Source organism: Littorina saxatilis, unplaced genomic scaffold, assembly GCF_037325665.1.
Source record: "Littorina saxatilis isolate snail1 unplaced genomic scaffold, US_GU_Lsax_2.0 scaffold_1503, whole genome shotgun sequence".
Taxonomy (NCBI): Eukaryota; Metazoa; Mollusca; class Gastropoda; order Littorinimorpha; family Littorinidae; genus Littorina; species Littorina saxatilis.
Window position 1 is genome coordinate 15,795 of NW_027125973.1, and position 3,896 is coordinate 19,690.

Consider the following 3,896-nt stretch of genomic DNA (forward strand, 5'->3'; position numbering starts at 1 on the left):
GGGGAATCGAAACGAGGGTCGTGGTGTATGTGCGTGTGTGCATGTGTGTGTGTGTGTAGAGCGATTCAGACTAAACTACTGGACCGATCTTTATGAAATTTGACATGAGAGTTCCTGGGTATGAAATCCCCGAACGTTTTTTTCATTTTTTTGATAAATGTCTTTGATGACGTCATATCCGGCTTTTTGTGAAAGTTGAAGCGGCACTGTCACGCCCTAATTTTTCAACCAAATTGGTTGACATTTTGGTCAAGTAATCTTCGACGAAGCCCGGACTTCGGTATTGCATTTCAGCTTGGTGGCTTAAAAATTAATTAATGACTTTGGTCATTAAAAATCGGAAAATTGTAAAAAAAAATAAAAATGTATAAAACGATCCAAATTAACGTTCATCTTATTCTCCATCATTTGCTGATTCCAAAAACATATAAATATGTTATATTCGGATTAAAAACAAGCTCTGAAAAATAAATATATAAAAATTATTATCAAAATTAAGGGAAGAGGTGGCACGAATTTTTTTACTAAAATCCTTCCAAAATGTGTTTTGGGTTTCCTGCAATATTAGGTACTTTGAACACCCTAGATTCATTGTGTCATGTTTATTTTGTCAATTGTATCGTATTTTTTGCAATAAAGTGATGAATTTCAAAGTGAGTGCACATGCATGAGTGATAAAAGTCAGAAAACTTGCTGAAAAATCGATGTTTTCAAGGGCTTGAAACAGCCACTTTTCTTCCAAGAAGACAAACTCGTTGCACTCGACACGATCCATCGGGAATTCCCGTTTGCTGGTGACGTCAACAATACCCCAAAATAGCCCGTTATTTTCGCTCAACTGTCAGAGCACAAGCATACTATCCGCGACAGGAATTCCCGGATTTGCAAGATTGACCGTCGATCTATGAGAGCTCTTCTCTGGTTGGTCATTGTAACTTACCATGGCTACTGGCGCATGCGCAACAAGCCTTATCCGCTGTAAACACAACATCGGTTTGTCGATCGAATTACACTACCGTCTATCAGTCGGCCAGCAATGTTCACTGCAAAATTCAACGATAGAAAGAGGTTTGTGGGGCAGGCATCGGGCAAGAGGAAGAAGCAGCTTGCATTAGCTCGAATAGCCGAACAAGAAAAGTCCACGGGCGATGAAAACGCGCCCCGCGAAGTTAGCGCAGCGGAGTGTGTCGTTTTGGATGGTGGAGGTGATGCACATTTTTCTCATCGACTTCAAGTCGAACCTCGGCCAGTGTTGTGCGATATACACGACAACCAGCAGGAAATAGAGGGTGCTTCAGCCTCTGCGAAGAAGCTAAGAAGATTCAGTGGTGCCGATGACTTGCAGAACGCACAAGTGCCAGCCGATGTGCCTGCTGAACCGAAACGTACATGGTGTATCGTTGAGTGTGGTCAGCTCAACTCGCTATTATCGGATGTGAAATGCCCGGAATGCGAAGCAGGACATTTAACGATACGCGTTGGAGAATCCATGGGCTTGTCCCAAGAGTTAGCACTTTGCTGTGACAGCTGCCAGTACAGACGGTCAGAATTTTCTTCACCTAGAGAGAGCAACCGCAACCACATGAAGAATGTTCCCTTTGACGTGAACAAACAGATTGTCCTATACTCGCATGAGATTGGCAGTGGGTACTCAAGTGTGGAAAAGCTGTGCACAGTGTTTGGCATGCCCGTGATGAACAAAAGCTCATATCAAAGAATTGATAAAAAGGTCAATGCCAGCATCTTGGCCGTAACAAATGTCACACTGGTGGAAACTGTTGAGCATGTAAATGTTGCATACAGGCAGACCTTTCCTCAAGGTAGAGCAGATGTCCAGTTTGACGAAGAGGATGAAGACGCTGCCTGGGAAGAAGATGACGGTATTCTTTGGGTAGATGTTGCCTTTGATGGCACCTGGCATAAAAGGGGTTTTTCATCACATTATGGTGTAGGAGTGGTGGTTGACGTTCTCACTGGGTTGGTGCTCGACTTCTCTGTAAAATCCACCTACTGCCACACATGTGCCATGAATAAGGAGAAATTGGAGGAGATGACCCCTGCCCAACAACTGCGATGGGAGCAGCAACACCGGGCTGAGTGCAGCATCAACCACCAGGGATCTGCAAAGTCTATGGAGAGGGATGCAGCGTTGGAGTTATGGGGAAGGTAAGAATATAATCTGTATACCCCCACCATAGCCTATCTTTTAATTTTTGAAGTTCAGAACAGAGAGAGAGAGAGAGTGCACGAAGATTCGATTATGAATTAGTAACAATAACAAAGTTCATTTATAGCCTTTTATAACAAAACAAGAACAAAACAATACTACTGTGAAAATATTTTGTAACACAACACCCCCCCCCCCCCTTTATAACTTTATAAGCAAATCCTGAACTCATAAATTGTGTTCTGCAAGTAGAGGTGCACAATTTGCTTGCCTACACAATGGGTTTTCTGATTTTTACTGTGCTGCAGGTCTGTTGAGCGTCACAACCTCAGGTACAGAACTATGCTGTCGGACGGAGATTCTACGGCTTTCAATGCTGTGGCTGCAGCTCAGCCCTACGGTCCCACACGTCCCATCACCAAGCTGGAATGTACCAACCACCTCCCCAAGAGAATGGGCACAGCTCTCCGCAAGGCAGCAAAGGATGAAAGGCTTGGTGGAAGAGGGGAGGGGCGACTAACCAAGGAAAAGTGCCAACGCTTGCAAAACTACTTCCGTAGCGCGATCCTCAACAACCTTGAAGATCAGCGAGCCATGGAGCAGGCGATCTGGGCCACTTTCTTCCATGTAACTTCAACGGACGAGGACCCTCACCATGACAGATGTCCAGCTGGGCCAGCCTCATGGTGCTTTTTTCAAAGAGCCAGGGCAGAAGAGCAACCACCACCTCCACACGCAGAGCACAACGGCACCGCCTTGTCCAGGGAAGTCTCGCATGCTGTTCTGCCCATCTACAGAAGAATGACCAATCCCATTCTTCTCAAGCGCGTGGCCCATGGCAAAACCCAGAACAGTAACGAGTCTCTGCACAATGTCATGTGGGGACACTGCCCCAAAGAAATCTTTGTTGGGAAAGGCCGGGTGGAAGCAGCCACCGCTGAGGCTGTTGCGAAGTTCAACAGAGGCAACTTTGCACTGGCACAGGTCATGGACCACATGAGCTTGCCAATAACTGATCTCATGGAGGCTGCTTTGGCCAAGAAAGACAAAGTGAGGATTCAGAAAGCAGAGAAAGCAACAGCTGTGGCCGCTGTGGCAGCACGTAGGGCAAGATGTGCGGGTCGTCAACGCCAGCTGGAGCAGCAAGAAGACCAGGAGGGGGAGGTGTACGGAGCTGGACTGATGGGAGACGGGGGAGAATGAGTAACTGAACCATTTCAAGAAGTCTGTGAACAATACAGGAGCACTCATATCATCTTTATTTGGCCATCTGTCTTCATCTTTTTTACAGAAACATTTCACAAACTTTCAATCACCATTTTTTCAGAATATGATTTTCAAGGGCGGTAACCACGCGACGAAGGTCTTCACTTCTCATCTACTTGTGGTAGACTACCAATTTTTTCACCCCAATCATTGTAAATGAATTTGCCCCGTAGTTACAGGAGCGCTTTTTTAAAAAAATTTGTTTTTTGTTTTTTATGAATTAGAATAAAAGCCTGACATAGCATTTTCATGCGAAAATATAATGTCGGCCATTTTTATTTTTTTTATGGAAACTAAGGCTGATACTCACAAAAATGCTCTGTAACTACTGAGAAACGCTACTTGTGAGTTCATAACAACAAATATGAGGTTGTTAGCTTGAGAAATTTCTAAAATATCACGCTAGAGCTGAATAGGCCGTTTCATGTTTTTTTGTCAAAAATCGAGCGTTTTTACCCATAAA

At 44.5% G+C, this 3,896-nt stretch overlaps 1 protein-coding gene across 1 annotated transcript; it reads left to right on the forward strand.

The window, feature by feature from the left end:
- The first annotated feature begins 1,036 nt into the window (after nucleotides 1-1,036).
- On the forward strand, nucleotides 1,037-3,370 carry LOC138954421 (uncharacterized). The gene is made up of 2 exons (XM_070326276.1): nucleotides 1,037-2,166; nucleotides 2,476-3,370. The coding sequence occupies exons 1-2, from the start codon at nucleotides 1,037-1,039 to the stop codon at nucleotides 3,368-3,370; spliced, it is 2,025 nt and encodes a 674-aa protein (XP_070182377.1).
- The last annotated feature ends 526 nt before the right edge of the window (nucleotides 3,371-3,896 follow it).